Source organism: Nerophis lumbriciformis, linkage group LG03 (assembly GCF_033978685.3).
Source record: "Nerophis lumbriciformis linkage group LG03, RoL_Nlum_v2.1, whole genome shotgun sequence".
NCBI classification, from domain to species: domain Eukaryota; kingdom Metazoa; phylum Chordata; class Actinopteri; order Syngnathiformes; family Syngnathidae; genus Nerophis; species Nerophis lumbriciformis.
Window position 1 is genome coordinate 33,880,001 of NC_084550.2, and position 20,348 is coordinate 33,900,348.

At 37.6% G+C, this 20,348-nt stretch overlaps 3 protein-coding genes across 7 annotated transcripts in view; 2 read left to right on the plus strand and 1 right to left on the minus strand.

Annotated features, from left to right (window-relative positions):
* LOC133583575 (dual specificity tyrosine-phosphorylation-regulated kinase 4-like) overlaps positions 1-14,615 on the minus strand; it is a 77,277-nt gene extending 62,662 nt beyond the window's left edge. Inside the window, exons 1-2 of one of the 2 annotated variants that reach the window (XM_061937653.1) lie at positions 13,929-14,615; positions 2,720-2,890 (exon numbers count right to left, since the gene is read on the minus strand). In XM_061937653.1, coding sequence (XP_061793637.1) covers positions 2,720-2,890; positions 13,929-14,261 — 504 coding nt within the window. In that variant the 5' untranslated portion in view covers positions 14,262-14,615. The remainder of the gene's footprint in view (positions 1-2,719; positions 2,891-13,928) is intronic. The other variant, XM_061937654.1, reaches the window with a different exon arrangement.
* The window catches only part of rap1gapb (RAP1 GTPase activating protein b), a 519,058-nt gene that overhangs the window by 260,220 nt on the left and 238,490 nt on the right, over positions 1-20,348 (plus strand). The window lies entirely within an intron of this gene.
* LOC133575975 (uncharacterized) lies at positions 8,330-13,106 on the plus strand. The gene is made up of 8 exons (XM_072912180.1): positions 8,330-8,535; positions 9,014-9,099; positions 9,196-9,416; positions 9,898-10,073; positions 10,458-10,532; positions 10,927-11,041; positions 11,790-11,980; positions 12,864-13,106. The coding sequence occupies exons 3-7, from the start codon at positions 9,245-9,247 to the stop codon at positions 11,900-11,902; spliced, it is 651 nt and encodes a 216-aa protein (XP_072768281.1). The 5' UTR covers positions 8,330-8,535; positions 9,014-9,099; positions 9,196-9,244; the 3' UTR covers positions 11,903-11,980; positions 12,864-13,106.

The following is a 20,348-nucleotide window of genomic DNA, read 5'->3' on the forward strand; positions in this document are numbered from 1 at the left end:
CAGGGTTACGAAAGACGTTTACATTCGTATAATGTATATTCAGTGTTACAAAATATGTTTATTTTCTCGGGGTCGCGCCTATCTCAGCTGCATTTGGGCGGAATTCAGTGTTGCAAAAGACGTTTATATTCATATCATGTATATTCACTCTTGCAAAAGACGTTTATATTCGTATAAAGTATAATCAGTGTTACGAAAGACGTTTATATTCATATAATGTATATTAAGTGTTACAAAATATGTTTATATTCATATCAAGTACAAACCCCGTTTCCATATGAGTTGGGAAATTGTGTTAGATGTAAATATAAACGGAATACAATGATTTGAAAATCATTTTCAACCCATATTCAGTTGAATATGCTACAAAGACAACATATTTGATGTTCAAACTGATAAACATTTTTTTTTTTGCAAATAATCATTAACTTTAGAATTTGATGCCAGCAACACGTGCCAAAGAAGTTGGGAAAGGTGGCAATAAATACTGATAAAGTTGAGGAATGCTCATCAAACACTTATTTGGAACATCCCACAGGTGTGCAGGCTAATTGGGAACGGGTGGGTGCCATGATTGGGTATAAAAACAGCTTCCCAAAAAATGCTCAGTCTTTCACAAGAAAGGATGGGGCGAGGTACACCCCTTTGTCCACAACTGCGTGAGCAAATAGTCAAACAGTTTAAGAACAACGTTTCTCAAAGTGCAATTGCAAGAAATTTAGGGATTTCAACATCTACGGTCCATAATATCATCAAAAGGTTCAGAGAACCTGGAGAAATCACTCCACGTAAGCGGCATGGCCGGAAACCAACATTGAATGACCGTGACCTTCGATCCCTCAGACGGCACTGTATCAAAAACCGACATCAATCTCTAAAGGATATCACCACATGGGTTCAGGAACACTTCAGAAAACCACTGTCACTAAATACAGTTGGTCGCTACATCTGTAAGTGTAAGTTAAGGCTCTACTATGCAAAGCGAAAGCCATTTATCAACAACATCCAGAAACGCCGCCGGCTTCTCTGGGCCCGAGATCATTTAAGATGGACTCATGCAAAGTGGAAAAGTGTTCTGTGGTCTGACGAGTCCACATTTCAAATTGTTTTTGGAAATATTCCACATCGTGTCATCCGGACCATAGGGGAAGCGAACCATCCAGACTGTTATCGACGCAAAGTTCAAAAGCCAGCATGTGTGATGGTATGGGGGTGTATTAGTGCCCAAGACATGAGTAACTTACACATCAGTGAAGGCACCATTAATGCTGAAAGGTACATACAGGTTTTGGAACAACATATGCTGCCATCTATGCGCCGTCTTTTTCATAGACGCCCCTGCTTATTTCAGCAAGACAATGCCAAGCCACATTCAGCACGTGTTACAACAGCGTGGCTTCGTAAAAAAAAAAAGAGTACGGGTACTTTCCTGGTCCGCCTGCAGTCCAGACCTGTCTCCCATCGAAAATGTGTGGCGCATTATGAAGCGTAAAATACGACAGCGGAGACCCCGGACGGTTGAATGACTGAAGCTCTACATAAAACAAGAATGGGAAAGAATTCCACATTCAAAGCTTCAACAATTAGTTTCCTCAGTTCCTAATCGTTTATTGAGTGTATTTAAAAGAAAAGGTGATGTAACACAGTGGTGAACATGCCCTTTCCCAACTACTTTGGGACGTGTTGCAGCCATGAAATTCTAACTTAATTATTATATGCAAAAAAAAGTTTATGAGTTTGAACATCAAATATGTTGTCTTTGTAGCATATTCAATTGAATATGGGTTGAAAATGATTTGCAAATCATTGTATTCCGTTTATATTTACATCTAACACAATTTCCCAACTCATATGGAAACAGGGTTTGTATATTCAGTCACAAAAAACGTTTATTTTTGTATCATGTATATTTAGTGTTGCAATAGACGTTTATATTCATATAAAGTATATTCAGTGTTACAAAGGACATTTATATTCATATCATGTATATTCACTCTTACAAAAGACGTTTATATTCACATCATGTATATTCAGTGTTACAAAAGACGTTTATATTCGTATAAAGTATATTCAGTGTTACAAAATACGTCTATATTCATGTATAGTATATTCAATGTTACAAAATATGTTTATATTTATATCATGTGTATTTAGTGTTGGAAAAGACGTTTATATTCGTATAAAGTATATTCACTATTACAAAAGACATTTATATTTGCAAAACGTATATTAATCCATCTATCCATTTTCTACCGCTTGTCCCTCTTGGGGTCGCGGGGGGTGCTGGAGCCTATCTCAGCTGCATTTGGGCGGAATTCAGTGTTACAAAAGACGTTTATATTCATATCATGTATATTCACTCTTACAAAAGACGTTTATTTTCGTATAAAGTATAATCAGTGTTACAAAAGACGTTTATATTCATATTATGTATATTCACTCTTACAGAATTTATATTCATATAAAGTATGTAGTATAAAGTGTTACAAATGGCAGCCATAACTGCGATTAGGACGTGAATGAAAAGGCGTTTGACAGCCTGCTCTAAATGCAACTAGCAAAGTATGCAGGTGAATAATTCATTGAGTGTGGTGTATGAATGCTTCTGCATGTAAATATTCATACACGTTCCTTCTCTCCATGCATCGGAGTGAGGAGTGGACATGCAGTTATGAGGATGGAAACAAATACAGTGGTGTTTTTTCCCCCCTGCACCGACCTGTTGAGCAGGCGTGGAGACAGTCTTCTGCTGAGCCACCTGGATTTGCGGGAACCCTGTTCTGGTTTTGTGCTGGGGGTTTGACGGCAGCGAGGTTTGGCAATGGTGCGCTACTTGGTTGTTTTTGGTGGACTTGAGAGGCTCCTTGGGGATTCTTGCGGTGAGAGGGATCTGCAAGTTTTAACGCAAGAAAATGTTGATCTGATCGCCAATAACCTCGAAACGTCTTTTGCTGTATCATCTCGGAGTGTAACGATGTATCGATTTATATTCCTAACACCCAACTACATCGATCTGTGCTCGCCGGGTTTGCCTTCTGGAAGATAGGTATTGTTGCGTTTCGACCAGTTGTTCCTCCCAGGGAATTCAAGTTGCTGGTCACTCCCAAGCTCTTTTGATGACACACAAAGCTGAGTAGAAGGACCACCAGAGACAGAATAGGTATTTTGTACTTTATTTCCAAAGCCTTTGGAAATAACCGTGAGACCAAATCCTGTACAGAAGCGCTCACTCGCGCAGCTAAAATGGTCTAATCTAACATACGGAAAACTTCTCTTCTATAACGTCTCCCTTGCCCCCACCCTCCTTGTCCCTTCCTCCACAGCTGGGGCCAGGAAAAGATAAGAGAAGGGATTTATTGCTACTCCCCCTCTCTCTCACCTCAACCCATGTCCCTTTTGTTTCTTATCTAAAGTCGGCTTTAGACGAGAAGCAGAGAAGACCCCCCCCCACACATTCCTAAAAGTTGGCACACAGTACTTGCAGACAACCAAAAGATAACAAATAAAGAACGCGAGCTGTTTTGTAATATGACTATGAAAATAAAGAAGTAACACACAAATATGGATATATGTAATTATCTGCCTCCGTCAGTATTGATCCAACATCGTTTTAAAAAGCAATCGATCGATTTTATCGATACTAGAAAAAAAATGTCAGACTTAATGTGAAGTTAAACACTTTTAATGATAAGGATGTTAAGGTACCGGTACCAAAATGTATGTCAATACTTTTCGGTACTTTTCTAATTAAAGGGGACCACAAAAAATGGCATTATTGGCTTTATTTTAACAAAAAATCTTAGTGTACATTAAACATGTTTATTATTGTACAAACCCCGTTTCTATATGAATTGGGGAATTGTGTCAGATGTAAATATAAACGGAATACAATGATTTGCAAATCCTTTTCAACCCATATTCAGTTGAATATGCTACAAAGACAACATATTTGATGTTCAAACTGATAAACATTTTTTTTTTTATGCAAATAATCATTAACTTTAGAATTTGATGCCAGCAACACGTGACAAAGAAGTTGGGAAAGGTGGCAATAAATACTGATAAAGTTGAGGAATGCTCATCAAACACTTATTTGGAACATCCCACAGGTGAACAGGCAAATTGGGAACAGGTGGGTGCCATGATTGGGTATAAAAGTAGATTCCATGAAATGCTCAGTCATTCACAAACAAGGATGGGGCGAGGGTCACCACTTTGTCAACAAATGCGTGAGCAAATTGTTGAACAGTTTAAGAAAAACCTTTCTCAACCAGCAAGTGCAAGTAATTTAGGGATTTCCCCATCTACGGTCCGTAGTATCATCAAAGGGTTCAGAGAATCTGGAGAAATCACTGCATGTAAGCAGCTAAGCCCGTGACCTTCGATCCCTCAGGCTGTACTGCATCAACAAGCGACGTCAGTGTGTAAAAGATATCACCACATGTGCTCAGGAACACTTCAGAAACCCTCTGTCAATAACTACAGTTGGTCGCTACATCTGTAAGTGCAAGTTAAAACTCTCCTATGCAAGGCGAAAACCGTTTATCAACAACACCCAGAAACGCCTTCGGCTTCACTGGGCCTGAGCTCATCTAAGATGGACTGATACAAAGTGGAAAAGTGTTCTGTGGTCTGACCAGTCCACATTTCAAATTGTTTTTGGAAACTGTGGACGTCGTGTCCTCCGGACCAAAGAGGAAAAGAACCATCCGGATTGTTATAGGCGCAAAGTGTAAAAGCCAGCATCTGTGATGGTATGGGGGTGTATTAGTGCCCAAGACATGGGTAACTTACACATCTGTGAAGGCACCATTAATGCTGAAAGGTACATACAGGTTTTGGAGCAACATATGTTGCCATCCAAGCAACGTTACCATGGACGCCCCTGCTTATTTCAGCAAGACAATGCCAAGCCACGTGATACAACAGCGTGGCTTCGTAGTAAAAGAGTGCGGGTACTAGACTGGCCTGCCTGTAGTCCAGACCTGTCTCCCATTGAAAATGTGTGGCGCATTATGAAGCCTAAAATAGCACAACGGAGACCCCCGGACTGTTGAACAACTTAAGCTGTACATCAAGCAAGAATGGGAAAGAATTCCACCTGAGAAGCTTCAAAAATGTGTCTCCTCAGTTCCCAAACGTTTACTGAGTGTTGTTAAAAGGAAAGGCCATCTAACACAGTGGTGAAAATGCCCTTTCCCAACTACTTTGGCACGTGTTGCAGCCATGAAATTCTAAGTTAAATATTATTTGCAAAAAAAAAGAAAAAAGTATGAGTTTGAACATCAAATATCTTGTCTTTGTAGTGCATTCAATTGAATATGGGTTGAAAATGATTTGCAAATCATTGTATTCCGTTTATATTTACATCTAACACAATTTCCCAACTCATATGGAAACGGGGTTTGTAATTTAGTCCTTAAATAAAATAGTGAACATACTAGACAACTTGTCTTTTAGTAGTAAGTAAACAAACAAAGACTCCTAATTAGTCTGCTGACGTATGCAGTAACATATTGTGTCATTTATACACCTATTATTTTGTACACATTATTAAGGACAAGCGGTAGAAAATGAATTATTAATCTTCTTGTTCATTTACTGTTCTATCTACACTTCTTTTAAATGTATTAATCACTTATTCTGCTGTTGTTTGGATACTTTACATTAGTTTTGGATGATACCACAAATTTAGGTATCGACCTAAAACCAAGTAGTTACAGGATCATACATTGGTCATATTCAAAGTCCTCGTGTCCAGGGACGTATTTCCTGACTTTAGAAACATAATATACATTATTTTGTAAACGAAAGAAGATGTTGTGATGCTAAAAAATATATCAATGTATAGTAGTATCAACTATTGTACTTGGTATCATTACAGTGGATGTCAGGTGTAGATCCACCCATGGCGTTTGTTTACATTGTGACGCCGGTGAGCTATTGTATCCTCCTACAGTGTGTAGTGAAGCATGTTTAGCTATTCCTTGTCCTCCGGTGATAATGCTACTTGTAAGAAACGTACTTTATTTGTCGCCATGGAGACCAGGAGTAGTGATTTAGAAGTAGCTAAAACACTGCCGACTGCGGATGGATGTTAGCCGCTAGCTAGCTAGCCATGTCTTAAAGCACCTCTTCCTGAGGGTGTTTCAGTGTTATAACTTCACCTTTATCTTTACTTTTTAGATCAAAATGCATCCGTTCTCCCCTTTCTGTCCACACACTGTGCCTGCTTGTAAGTACTCTGTGTGTGTGCGCTGCCGAACATGCTCCTCCGCTCGTAAAACCAGCAATGTCATGACGTGACGACCACGACCGGGGCGCGGAGGGGTGGTGGACCGGTACTTTTTAGAGGTGATATAGTACCGATTTGATTCCTTAGTATCGCGATACTATACTAATACCGGTATACCGTACAACCCTACTGTGGCGTCATCGAAACAAGAATGGCGGATAGTTACGGTGGCTGAGAAAGGTCACAACAAATACAAACGCCACAAGACAATATAATAAATTACAACACAACAACTTTCAGCTATAGCAAGAGTGCAAAAGCCACACAAACGCCACAACACCTCATAATTCTTCCTCAACCAAATTTCACACTCGGCACAATGCGGTCCGAAATGTAGCGTTCTCCTGGCAACCTCCAAACCCAAACCATCCCAAACCATCACTGATGGTGGAAACTTTACACTAGACTTCAGGCAACGTGGATCCTGTGCCTCTCCTGTCTTCCTCCAGACTCTGGGACCTCGATTTCCAAAGGAAATGCAAAATTTGCATGGTTGGGTGATGGTTTGGGGTGCCATGTCATCTGCTGGTGTCGGTCCACTCTGTTTCCTGAGATCCAGGGTCAACGCAGCCGTCTACCAGCAAGTTTTAGAGCACTTCATGCTTCCTGCTGCTGACCTGCTCTATGGAGATGGAGATTTCAGGTTCCAACAGGACTTGGCGCCTGCACACAGCGCAAAATCTACCCGTGCCTGGTTTACGGACCATGGTATTTCTGTTCTAAATTGGCCCGCCAACTCCCCTGACCTTAGCCCCATAGAAAATCTGTGGGGTATTGTGAAAAGGAAGATGCAGAATGCCAGACCCAAAAACGCAGAAGAGTTGAAGGCCACTATCAGAGCAACCTGGGCTCTCATAACACCTGAGCAGTGCCAGAAACTCATCGACTCCATGCCACGCCGCATTAACGCAGTAATTGAGGCAAAAGGAGCTCCAACCAAGTATTGAGTATTGTACATGCTCATACTTTTCAGTTGGCCAACATTTCTAAAAATCCCTTTTTTGTATTAGCCTTAAGTAATATTCTAATTTTGTGACACACGGAATTTTGGATTTTCATTTGTTGCCACTTCAAATCATCAAAATTAAATTAAATAAACACTTGAATGCGTCAGTCTGTGTGCAATGAATAAATATAATGTACAAGTTACACCTTTTGAATGCAATTACTGAAATAAATCAAGTTTTTCAAAATATTCTAATTTACTGGCTTTTACCTGTATGTACATATACATATTATATATATATATATATATATATATATATATATATATATATATATATATATATATATATATATATATATATATATGTGTGTGTGTGTGTGTGCCCTGCAAAAAATGTTCTATAGAATCTCTATAGAAATATATAGAACGCTATAGAATTTCGTCGGAATTTCTTTAGAACTGAAGATTCTATAGAATATGTATTCAAAATTCTATAGAAATTCTATAGACATCAGCTTCATGTGCTGGAAGGTCTTTTCACTGTTCTATAGAGCTGGGAATTCTATAGAATATCCTATAGAAATTCTATAGACATTACATTATCTGATGAAAAGTCCATAGATTGTTCTATAGAACTGGGCATTCTATAGAATGTCTAACAGAAATTCTATGGACATTACTTTATCTGCTGAAAGGTCTATAGATTGTTCTATAGAACTGGGCATTCTATAGAATGTCTAACAGAAATTCTATAGACATTATCCTTTATCTGCTGAAAGTTCTATAGATTGTTCCATGGAATAAAATTCTATAAAATGGCAGCAGCGCTATCACCATAGCATTGATTAATCTCATTAAGTTGATTCACCAGACTTGAGCTTGTTTTTTGAACAATGCTCAATCCTCAATTATGAAAATCCTCAATTATGAAAATGTTAATTTTGTATCATTCAAAATTGTGAGGTGTCATTTCAAGGCGGACACCCAGAACTTCGGCAGACTTTATTTTTAAAAGTATATTTATTCCAATAAATCAATTTATTTTTATTTTTAGAGTTTTTGAGTTATCTATAAGTAAAACGTGTGAATATTTTCGTAACTTACTTTTTTATGTGATAAAATTAATTTTATTGGACTTCCAACATAAATTGATTTAGCAAAACTCAGTTCAAAGGTTTAAATCAGACCTAAAACGTCAGGACCCGCCCACGCGTACCTGCATGCAGCTGTGGAAGAACAAGCCCAGACACGTTTCTTCACGGAGCCCAATAGGAAAACACTTTACCGAACTCATGTAAGTAACAATTTATATTGTTAAAAGTCAGTATTTGCCAGGATTTAAATGTATACATTTTCAAAAGCATGGTTCAATGTTATATTTAGTTTACTACTTTTCCCGCCGTAACATTACAACCCCCCCCCCCCCAAACACGATAGATAGAACTGCTCTCGTTTTGTTATAAAATAACAAAACTGTTTTAAGGCTGCAATCACAACCAAATTCATGTATAGTTGGTAATAATCGCGTTGTATCAATGTTTCTCATATCCGACACTAATAAGTGCGAATATGTTTCAAATCAACTTTTCTTTTTTAAATTATTTATTTTTCCCCTTCGCGCTTGCCGTAGTTGCAAAGCAGATTTCGCGGGCAGTTTGAGTTGGTGATGGCGGCCACAACGTCCATGTTGACTTCACTCGCTCTTTCTAAACTGCCCAAGTCACGTCGGAGTTCATTGACGGTAACTTTGTTGGCTTAAACATCACATTTAGGTTTAGGGTCTTCTAGGCGCGATGCGAGACGTCACAAGCGGGCTAACGTTGAGCCAAACAGCAGCTTCGAGGCACGGGCGGAAATGGTGAGCTAGCAAAACTAGCCTCATTTATTATTATTATTAGTATTATTATTATCATCCCTCCATTGTTTGTAACGTCAGGCTTGTGTGATCACACAGAGAAGGAGTTTGGCCCCCAGTCAGGTCGCCAAACGGAAGCAAGGGGAGGATGATCATCGAGACGAAATATAGTATATTAACCACGAGCGGTTCTCGAGAGAAGATGAATGGAGAAAATTGGGACAGTGATGAAGAAGTCCAAGTTCCATGGCCACTCAACAAAGCAGGAGGAAGGAAGCAGTCACAAACCAAATACGTGGCAAGAATTCTGAGATTTGGTGGTAATTAATAAACAGTTGAAAACTTTTCAATTCAATTCAGTAAAAAGTATACGTTTTACCAGAAGTACATATAAATATAGATATATTTAATATAGATATATTTAATGTACTTCTGATTTTACACCTTGAACTTTCGACTTTGTTTATGTAAAGTTAAATTGAATTAATATAATTTTTTTTCTTCCATGATTGATAGTAATTTCTCATCAGTGCAGCCCTGGTATACTGAATGTTTCAATCTGCAATGCTGAGGTGATTGTCATGATAGTACAGACTTAACCTTGACAATTTTTTAATATGGCTGTAAGCCTGTAAATAAGGGAAAGTAAGGTGAAATTTGTTTCTCGCTGAGGTGAATTTCTGAATCATCAGAACTGTAGGTATACCAAAGTAATTTAGTGATAACAATCTGCTGCTGAAATGTATGACTAACTGTACAGTTTAATTTAGCTTAATGTGGCACATATTTGTTTTTACACAGAAGACACACGTGAACTGACGCCATATTTGGAAGCCGCTCAGGATGGCAAGGATGTACCCCTTACTGGTGATTTGGAATATGGCAGAGGCAAGAGAAACAAACAGCCAAAGTCTTGGTCATCAGACAGTGAGAGCAAGGATGAAAGTGTTGAGGAGACTCTATCTGACAGACAGCAGGTACTTTTATTTCAGTGGTGTTGTCGCGATATGACCGAAATAGTGTTGAAAGCGACGTTAAACGTTAATTCACTCACTCACTATTTCAGTGGTGTTTCAACTGTGTGAGGTTTTGTAGGATTCAATCCCATACTTTTGAAGTACCTTGTCAGTTTTTCTTTATCATAAAAGTTAATCAAATCATGTTTCATTGTAGGCTTTAAAGTTATTGAATATTTTGATTCAATTCGACCAACTCAGACAGAATAATATTCAAGACAAATTGAGGTGTTGACAGACTTTCTGCATGTACTCGAAAATCTATCATTTCTGCAAACATATTTCTTCACTTCAATGGCATATAAAAGAACTGAACACGTTTTCTTGTTAATCTTGATTTTTCAGAAGAAAAAGAGGAAAGTAAGCCGTACAGCTGTGGGATATGATGCTCGGGCACAATTGAAGGCCCAACTTGCTGCTGTGAGTACATGAATAGAATAGAATAGGATTTTATTGGTTAATCAAAGCACCCTCTCGAGGCAAACAATCACAAGTGCCTAGCATTCATTTGAAATCGAGGACGTAAAAATTGCATCCCTGGCAACTGGTTTAAAACACAAGTTTATACTTTTACTTATATGAAAATAACACTACAAATACCTGATGAACAGTGCCTACTGTGTGAATGGCTTACTGCTACATGTACATGTAGCATATTCAAATTAATGTGCCTACAAGGTTGCTTATACATGTAAAACTTATATGGTGCTGTCAGGGCCGTATCCAGGACAAATTGCTTCCGGAAAACATATGAGCGCCCAAATTAATCATAATACAAATTATTTCATTTGATTTACTATTTTGACATTTTCAGCTGGGAAGAACTTCACCGAAAGATACATGTACAGAAATGGAATCCCTGAAGAAGGAAGTCCTCCAGTTGAGAGAGGAAAACAAATCCCTTCGAGATGCATTGAGGGTTGTTGAAGGTAGGTTTTGTTATTCTAGAAGTATGTTATTGTAATTATCATAGGTTGATGGAAAATATGCTTACATGTCGATGTATGAAATAACTTTCTTATTACTGTATTTTCATCTAACTTTGGCCTACGGGTATTGTCGTCATGTACGGCTGTCCATCCGTCACCGCAATATTTACAGAATCGTTTCATGTACGGAAACCAAACTTGTTACATCTATTTATCTTAGCGTAACAAGAAGCCTATCGAAAATGAGTCGTCTCGGACAATATTTTCCAGAGTTATGCCCCTTTTTTCCAATAAAAATCCATTTATGATTTGGGATAATTTCAGAACTGTTGCATATACAACATCCTAAGTTGTGATGTCCTCCCCTCTAAATAAGGGGAGGACATATGGTACTTGTTTGTTTGTCTGTCTGTCCGTCCGTTTTTGTGTGTTTCTCTTATATTAGCAAGAGTTACGTCCCTTCCTTCTTGATATTTTGTCTCAGCTGGATATCTGATTAATACTTGACCGACAAATATTAAATCTTCGCGTGGTCAGGATGAATTAATATATATGGTTATATATATTTTTCATCTTTGATTGCTTCCTTACCATGTTTCCCTTGACTTGAACAAGATTCTTATCAAAATACCCTTACATTATGATAGCTGGGGTTAGAGCCGAGCAGTTTGGATATCGCCAGCTTCATGTTATTAATGTATTTTTTTTTTATTGTGTCTGCATCACAATGTACTTTTTTCTATTAAAGGACTTCCTGGCCTGCTAATGAAGATGGACGACTTATCACGTCAGGCAACAATACTATCAGCTCGACGTCCTGCTGTCGCTCTGCCAGAGAGGAGCTGGCCAACAGCAGCTTGACAGGAAAAAAATCCAATGCTTTTAAGGATAAGCATGAGAAACCAAAACTGGATGACAAGAAAGTGTCTGCTATTATTGGTGAGTATAAGTTAAATCAATCTGATTAAAACCATATCCACATCAGGGAAGTGGATCTGACCCTTTTCCTATCTCCAAGTCGTTCCGTGATCGTTTGGCATGAAGTATAGATATCCATAGCTTCCAGTCTGCTTGGTCCATGAATTGACTGCGAGATGTTCGTTTTGACAGATTTATAGGCATGGGTGGTCACATTAGCTTTGATCTCGTCGGAAACCAACATCAAGTGACAAAGCAAAAACCGCAGCGCACGGATATCTACACCTTTTTCTCGTTTGATATCTTATATCGGCATTCTCCGCCTTACTATTTAACAACTAGCGTCGGGAATTTCCGTGAGTTCTGCTGCAAGTTGAGAAGTGAACGACTTTTAGATAGGGAATGTGTCAGATCCCCTTCCCGATGTGGATATGGTTTCAATCAGATTGAAGTTAAATATTTTTATTAGAATTCTATTAATGCACTTTCGTGATTGTTCGAACGCCATTGGGGACACCCATCAAGTACACAACAAGATTCACAAGAAAGTGAAATCCTGAAAATAATTTGAAAAATATTTCACACACTGAATGGATTTTCTATATAGCTAATGAATAGTGTACATGCACTGTCAGAATTTGATACAGATTTGTTGCAGTTCGTAAAGCCTGGCATGATTGCACCACATATGATTTTGTGTGCGTCAAGCAGTGCAAGTGCCTTACAGCATAGAAACGCGTGATATGCAATGTATGCAGTGTGTTGACTATCCATTGCATTGATTAAATGATAGACATCACTCTCTTTATCGAGCTGAAAAATGCCATAGTGTAACTCATTGCATGACAGCTAGTGTCTTGGTGTCTGCAGACACTAATTCTGGTATATTTTATTGATCTTTCAGATTTTGTGAAGAAGCTCCATCCCTCAAGTGAAGCAAATGTGATAAAGAAAATCATTGGAGTGAAACTGAACATTGCGCAGAAAATGGGAAAAAAAGAAGGCCTCAGAAACAAATTCTGCTGGACGTCTAGCCGTCTCTAACAGTCGGGGAAGCGCGGTGATCATGTTGATTTATGCTGCTGACATTTATTTATTACGTCAAGATTTGAGTTACATGTATATAATAAATACAAGTCAACATTCATTCAACTGCAATATTTGTCTTTCTCCATTGCCAGTGTTAGACCACAGATTTTGTAGAATGCCTGCCCAATCATTTCTACATCATTCTGAACCGTATTCCACAGAAAGCCATTCCATAGGAGCCTGTTCTATAGAACTACTCTTTAGAACTTTCTTCTATAGCACTATTCTTTAGAGGAGATCTATAGAACCATTCTTTAGAACCCTGTTCTATAGAACCATTCTTTAGAACCATGTTCTATAGAACCATTCTTTAGAACCCTGTTCTATAGAACCATTCTTTAGAACCCTGTTCTATAGAACCATTCTTTAGAACCATGTTCTATAGAACCATTCTTTAGAATCCTGTTCTATAGAACTTCGGTCCTAAAGTTCATTAGAAATTCTATAGAGATATTCTTTAGAAATTCTATAGAACTTCGGTCCTAAAGTTCATTAGAAATTCTATAGAGATATTCTTTAGAAATTCTATAGAACATTTTTTGCAGGGTGTGTGTGTGTGTGTGCGTGTGTGTATGTATGTATGTATGAAAAAAACTCAAAAAGTTTGAACTAAAATATCAAAAGTATCGATGCTTTGATTTGAGAAATATATATATATATATATATATATATATATATATATGTGTGTGTGTGTGTGTATGTATGAAAAAAACTCAAAAAGTTTGAACTAAAGTATCAAAAGTATCGATGCTTTGATTTGAGAATCGAGCTTAGTCAATCTGGTATCAGCGATATGGATATTTCGGTATCGGTCCGCACATCAGGTAGTGTTTCCGTGTACAATTAACAGTACAAAGTGTGTATTTGGGAAACAACAAACCTTGTTTTGTTGCTTATTAAACTCCGGGTCGCTCTCCGGCGGGCCCGCGCGGGCCATCTTCTCCGACGCCGGGGTCTGAGGGGCCCTCAGGTGCCTCTTGTTGACCAGCAGCTCGCACTGCTGCGCGGACTTGGTCCCGCCACATTTGTCGTCGTTCTCCTTCTGGCTCTCGCACACAGCGGCGGCGTACTGCGGCGGGAGCGCGCCGCGCGCCAAAAGCCCGCCGCCGCCGTCATCCGGGCCTCCGTAGTCGCGCGCGCTCCCGCGTTGTAGTTTCCGGGGCAATTTGAAGATGGGCGTCATGGTGAAGGCGGGCTGGTGTGAGTAAAACATGTTTGGCGTGACACGACCGCGCGGACTCTTCAGGCGTCGTCCGCTCCCGGTGTGCGCGTCTGGCGGACTCCGCCCGAGTCAGCCTGCTTACGGCGTTTCTTTTCGGGTCAGGGCTGACGCCGCCATTTGTAATAAACGCTCGCCGCGGCGTCACGATCTCTCCAAGGGGCTGGAGGCCTTTGGCCGGCACGTCAGTGACGTCACACGTCTCGGCAAAAACTGCACTTGTTGGTGACGCAATGTTGTTAATCGATGATTATTATTGCCATATTAGTAACTCACCACCACTCTTTAATTAAAACAATAATTGCGGCGGATTGATGTACTTATACTAATCGTTATCAAGTATTCTAACACAAATATACTAGTTTGAACGCATTAGCGTTACAACAGAACAAGCCCACTATTTACGTAACTCGACGTGTGCTACGTCGTCTTTAAAAGCACATTTATCTGAGATTCGATTGAGACACATCATTACAGGAAACAATTATTATTATTATTGTTATTTGTCTTCTTTCTGTCCTGTCCACTCAGGCAAATCATATTGTTCAATTAAATGTGTGCGATACCAAGTTCTTTACGACCCGATACTGATGCATTCAAACTGGTATCGGCCATGCTAATCATTACCGATACTTTGCAACTGTACCTAATGTGTCTGCTGGAATTTCAAGAGTTACGCTTTTCAAATAATAACATAGCATATAGAATACAGTTGTTTATTCATTAATATTATTATTTATAATTAGGGATGTCCGATAAATGCGTTAAAATGTAATATCGGAAATTATCGGTATCTGTTCTTTTATGATCGGTATCGTTTATTTTTATTTTTATTTTTTATTTTTTTATTAAATCAACATAAAAAAACACAAGATACACTTACAATTAGTGCACCAACCCAAAAAAACTCCCTCCCCCATTTACACTCATTCACACAAAAGGGTTGTTTCTTTCTGTTATTAATATTGTGGTTCCTATATTATATATCAATATAGAATAATACAGTCTGCAGGGATACAGTCCGTAAGCACACATGATTGTGCGTGCTGCTGGTCCACTAATAGTACTAACCTTTAACACTTAATTTTACTCATTTTCATTCATTACTAGTTTCTATGTAACTGTTTTTATATTGTTTTACTTTCATTTTTATTCAAGTAAATGTTTTTAATTTATTTATCTTATTTTATTAATTATTTAAAAAGTACCTTATCTTCACCATACCTGGTTGTCCAAATTAGGCATAATAATGTGTTAATTCCACGACTGTATATATCGGTTGATATCGGTATCGGTAATTAAAGAGTTGGACAATATCGGAATATCGAATATCGGCAAAAAGCCATTATCGGACATCCCTATTTATAATATATGTGTTTATTACTTATAATTATCACATATTATTTAGATGTATTTATTTAAAACCCTGATATTGAGGTAGTGGTGGGCATTGGCGTTATTAGGCCTATTTTAAAGGGGCTCAAGCCCCCCCTAAAATATTATTAAGCCCCCCTAAATAATTTGAGGTTATATTTATTTTTATTTTTATTTTTTTACAAATACATGCCGACAAAACCAAGACATTTAATATAAAATGTAAAATGAATAAATATTGAATATCGGCAAAAAGCCATTATCGGACATCCCTATTTATAATATATGTGTTTATTACGTATAATTATCACATATTATTTAGATGTATTTATTTAAAACCCTGATATTAAGGTAGTGGTGGGCATTGGCGTTGTTAGGCCTATTTTAAAGGGGCTCTAGCCCCCCCTAAAATATTATTAAGCCCCCCTAAATAATTTGGTGTTATATTTATTTTTATTTAATTTTTTTTTTACAAATACATGCCGACAAAACCAAGACATTTAATATAAAATGTAAAATGAATAAATACATAAAAAGAAAAAAAATGGTTAAAAGCCATCGTCCCGGGGAGCATTTAATTTCGTCCCGTGCATTTTTTAAAATGATAATAATAACAACGAATAATTTCTAAGTCTTTGTTAGCCTTTTGTGAAGTTTTGTGCTCGTGCGCTACGTTCGCTCGCATCCTGTGCATCTCCTGGGGGCTAAGCCCCCACCCTGTCCTTAAAAGCGAGTGACGCCCCTGGTGGTGGGTATAACGATATGGACAAGCTAATGCGACAGAAAAAACAGAGAGACAAAATCGTACAAAGTATACGAAAATGGCGTTTCAAACCATGACAAAAGAAAATAAATAACATAATAAAAGCATTTAAATTTAATGTTAAGTCAGTATCGGTTATTATTATTGTTATTTGTTTTCTTTCTATCCTCTCCACTCAGGCAAATCATATTGTTCAATTAGAGATGTGTGATACCAATTTCTTTCCGATACGATACTGATGCATTCAAACTGGTATCGGCAAAACCGATCAATACCGATATTTTGTGCAAATGTACCTAAATGTGTCTGCTGAAATTTAAAACGTTGCGTTTTTCAATTAATAACATAGCATAGAGAATGCAGTTGTTTATTTATTATTTGTTTATTATTTATAATTACTATATATTAGTTTGATTTATTTATTTCAAACTCTGATATTGAAGTAGTGGCGGGAATAACATTATAGACAAGCAAAAACGACAGAAAAAACAGATATATACGAAAATGGCGTTTCAAACCATAACAAAAGAAAATAAGTAACATAATAAAAGCATTTAAATCACTGATTTAATGTTAGAATAAAAAGTAAATCATGATTCAGTTACAAGACCATGTTGTAAACAAAAGCGTTCAACATTTTTTTCCACTGAGTAGTGATATTTTGATATGAGGATCGATATTAGAGCACAAAGATCTGGTATCGGCGTTATTGATATTTCAGTATGGTTCCGCACGTCACTGTTGTTCATGTAGATCAGGAGTGTTGAACTCGTTTACACTAACGTCCACATCGCAGTAATGTAACTGTTAAAATTACAGTGCATGAATCTGCCTATGGAATTGATTATTATAGATTGTTATAGATATTGTGTACGTACGCTGTAAAAAAAAACTGGCAATTAAGTCACTAGATATTTACAGTAAAATATAGTGGTTTTTTTAACAACATATAACATAAATTAACACACAGTACCAATTAAGGGTGTAACGATAGATCATTATATCGATAAATTCGCTTATATTCAGAAATTTCAAGTATATCAGTCTGTGCTGGGCAAGTTGGGTATCGATCCAACATCGATTTTATCAATAGTTATCAAGTATTCTAAGACAAATATACAAATTTTGAACGCATTAGCGTTACAACAGAACGAGCCCACTATTTACGTAACTCGACGTGTGTTACGTCATCTTTAAAAGCTCATTTCTCTGAGATTCCATTGAGACACATCATTACAGGATACAATTATTATTATTGTTATTTGTCTTCTTTCTGTCCTGTCCACTCAGGCAAATCATATTGTTCAATAAGAGGTGTGCGATACCAATTTCTTTCCGATACGATACTGATGCATTGATTGATTGATTGTTTGAAACTTGTATTAGTAGATTGCACAGTACAGTACATATTCCGTACAATTGACCACTAAATGGTAACACCCGAATAAGTTTTTCAACTTGTTTAAGTCGGGGTCCACGTTAATCAATTCATGGTATTCAAACAGGTATCGGCAATACCGATCAATACCGATAATTTGTGCAAATGTACCTAATGTGTCTGCTGAAATTTAAAACGTTGCATTTTTCAACTGAAAACATAGCATAGAGAATGCAGTTGTTTATTTATTATTAGTATTTCTAATATAGTATTTGTTTATTATGTATAATTACTATATATTATTTTGATTTATTTATTTCAAACTCTGATATTGAAGTACAAAAAACAATATAGACAAGCTAAAACGACAGTAAAGACAGGACAAAATATATACGAAAATGGCGTTTCAAACCATAACAAAAGAAAATAAGTAACATGATAAAAGCATTTAAATCACTGATTTAATGTTAGAATAAAAAGTAAGTCACGATTCAGTTACATGACTTAGACTTAGACTTCCTTTTTATTGTCATTCAAATTTGAACTTTAGAGTACAGATAAGAACAACATTTCCTTTAATTAGCTCATGGTGCTGCAGGATAAAAAAGCAATAAGGTGCATATATAATTAATTAAATAGGTTACTGTACAGATAAATATATTGCACTTTTTCACATGCGTCCACGTTTATGGATGTATGTTATATTGTCCTTTTTATTCCAGCGAGTTCATCCATTTTGGGGGGAGTTGAGGGGATAATTTAATTATGATGCGTTCAAGAGCCTTACAGCCTGAGGGAAGAAGCTGTTACAGAACCTCCAGGTTCTGTTTTGGAGGCTGCGGAACCTCTTTCTAGAGTCCAGCAGTGAAAACAGTCCTTGGTGGGGGTGGGAGGAGTCTTTGCAGATTTTCTGAGCTCTGGTCAGGCAGCGGCTTTTTGCAATCTCCTGGATAGGAGGAAGAGGAGTCCTGATGATCATTTTTGCCGTCCTCACCACTCTCTGGAGAGACTTCCAGTCTGAGGCACTGCAGGCTCCAGTCCAGACAGAGATGCTGTTGGTCAGCAGGCTCTCATATACAGTGTTTTTTGATGGTAAATAAAAAGACAGTACCAATTAAGGGTGTAACGATAGATCATTATACCGATAAATTCATTTATATTCAGAAATTTCCAGTATATAGAGTTCGCCTTCCGGAAGATGGATATCGATCCAACATCGATTTTAAAGGTAATATATCGATTTTAACAATAATAGAAAAAAGAAGACAGGATTTAGAAACGTCAGACCTTATATGAAGTTCAACCCTTTTAATAATAATGACTGGTTGTCCGTCTGTAGCGTCATCAAAACAAAAAATGGCGGATATCTACGGTGGTCGAGAAAGGTCATACCAAATGCAAACGCCACAAGACAATATAATTGAGTACTTTACTTTAACTTTCAGCTACAGCACGATTGCAAGAGCCATAACAAATATAAAGCCACAACTTAACCTCAAACCATAAAGGATGCGACGGACAAAACGGAAGTGACAGCGGAGCAAGTTCGCAGACGGACCGACTTGAGACAGAAGGTAAAAAAAAACAGTTCAACATTTACAGTTTATTAGTATTATTTAAAACGTTATTTGTAACTGAAAAAGTGGTCACAAATCACTTACTTTTACAACTTTTTTTGGCATTTGGGCCGTGTGTCGTCCAAACTTGTCTGTTATGTATTTATGTTTATTAACAGACATTATTAGGGAACGCAATGTCCCTTTGGGACAGAGGACCCTATTGTAATTTGTGCGTTTTATTCTTTATTATTATACCGCCGCCTCTTTGAGCTGTAATTTGACCCCCTTAACATGCTTCAAAACTCACCATATTTGACACACACATCAGGACTGGCGAAAATTGCGATCTAATCAAAAAACCAAACCCCAAAACTCAAAATTGCGCTCTAGCGCCCTCTAGGAAAGAACACAGACAAAACTGCTTGTAACTTCCGGTAGGAATGTCGTAGAGACATGAAACACAAACCTCTATGTAGGTCTGACTTAGACCTAGATTTCGTACACTGACATCCTTCAGCAAAAATCTACAGGAAGTTTGCAAGTCCCCCTTCAAAACAAAATTTTAGTAAAAACAGTCACTTTTGCCTCTTTGCCCCTTAACATGCTTCAAAACTCACCAAACTGGACACACACATCAGGACTGGCAAAAATTGCGATCTAATAAAACAAAACCAACCCCAAAATTCAAAATTGCGCTCTAGCGCCCCCGAGGAAGAAAACACAGACACAACTGCTTCTAGGAAGAAAACTCAGACAAAACTGCCTGTAACTGAAGTGTTGATACCAACCAAACCTAACCCCCCCTCCATATCCCACACCCCAGATTGTAAATAATGTAAATAATTCAATGTATATACTCTGATGATTATCTTGATGATAGTATATATCTGTATCATGAATCAATTTAAGTGGACCCCGACTTAAACAAGTTGAAAAACTTATCGGGGTGTTACCATTTCGTGGTCAATTGTACGGAATATGTACTTCACTGTGCAATCTACTAATAA